The sequence below is a fragment of the Priapulus caudatus genome, unplaced genomic scaffold, assembly GCF_000485595.1.
Source record: "Priapulus caudatus unplaced genomic scaffold, Priapulus_caudatus-5.0.1 Scaffold8953, whole genome shotgun sequence".
NCBI lineage: Eukaryota > Metazoa > Priapulida > Priapulimorpha > Priapulimorphida > Priapulidae > Priapulus > Priapulus caudatus.
This window is the reverse complement of record NW_014586014.1, coordinates 1,857-3,155: the sequence shown is the minus strand read 5'-3', so window position 1 is coordinate 3,155 and position 1,299 is coordinate 1,857. Positions and strand designations below refer to the sequence as shown.

The 1,299-nt window shown below is 47.5% G+C and overlaps 1 protein-coding gene across 1 annotated transcript in view; it reads left to right on the top strand.

Annotated features, from left to right (window-relative positions):
- Positions 1 to 264: 264 nt before the first annotated feature.
- LOC106820239 (hydrogenase expression/formation protein HypE-like) overlaps positions 265 to 1,299 on the top strand; it is a gene marked incomplete at its 3' end in the record, with an annotated part of 2,461 nt that continues 1,426 nt past the window's right edge. Inside the window, exons 1-2 of the mRNA XM_014824773.1 lie at positions 265 to 452; positions 1,028 to 1,263. Coding sequence (XP_014680259.1) covers positions 265 to 452; positions 1,028 to 1,263 — 424 coding nt within the window. The remainder of the gene's footprint in view (positions 453 to 1,027; positions 1,264 to 1,299) is intronic.

The following is a 1,299-nucleotide window of genomic DNA, read 5'->3' as shown; positions in this document are numbered from 1 at the left end:
CCTGGTTCTAAAAAAAGCATGTTACAGGCGAAAGCCGATGGTGCTGACATACGCATGGTGTACTCACCTCTCGATGCTTTAGAGCTAGCGCGAAAGAACCCTGAGCGACAGGTGATCTTCTTCGCACTGGGCTTTGAGACAACCATGCCAAGCACCGCATTAACCGTGTTACAGGCTGAAAGCGAAGGCATAAAAAACTTCGCATTATTTTGCAATCACATTACCACCGTACCCACAATTAAAGCCATCCTTGATTCTCCAGACATGCAAATTGATGGTTTCCTTGCACCCGGCCATGTCAGCATGGTTGTTGGCGAAAAACCTTTTGAGTTTATCGCCAAGACCTATAACAAACCGATTGTGGTTTCTGGCTTCGAACCATTAGATATTCTGCAATCAATCTGGATGGTATTAAAACAGCTCGCCGAGAATCGTTGTTTAGTTGAGAACCAGTATGCACGCATAGCGCCTGCCGATGGCAACCCACCCGGACTCGACGCCATCAGCCGAGTATTTGAGTTGCGTGAATTTTTTGAATGGCGCGGCCTTGGTTCAATCGACCACTCCGGAGTAAAAATGCGCGAAGAATACGCTCAATTTGATGCCGAGCGGAAATTTACCGTAGCCAATATTAAAATTGCAGACCCTAAATCTTGCCAGTGCGGCGAAGTGCTTAAAGGTGTTATTCGACCATGGGAGTGCAAAGTTTTTGGCGCAGCCTGTACCCCAGAAACACCCATGGGTGCATTAATGGTTTCAACAGAAGGCGCTTGCGCTGCTTATTATAATTTTGGCAATCTGCCAGAACTGTTAGCCAAACGTCAACAAAAAGAAAACAATAACCCTCAGGAGTCGGCCGCATGAGCACAGCACTACCTAAACGCAAGTTACGTGCAGACACTATCACCCTGGCACACGGCAGTGGCGGCAAGGCAATGCGCGATTTAATTGAAGATGTTTTTGTTGGCGGTTTTAACAATGAATATCTTTCGCAACTGGAAGATCAGGCACGTTTCGATTTAACCAGCCTTACAGCAAAGGGTGATCGTCTCGCGATGACCACCGATTCCTATGTCGTTGACCCATTATTTTTCCCCGGTGGTGACATTGGTAAATTAGCCGTAACCGGCACAGTCAATGACCTTGCCGTCGGTGGTGCAAAACCCCTGTACCTGACTTGTGGAATGATTATTGAAGAAGGCTTCCTGGTAAAAGATCTACAGCGCATTGTCGCTTCAATGAAAGCCACCGCTGATGCCGCAGGCGTGGCTATTGTTACCGGCGATACTAAAGTGGTTC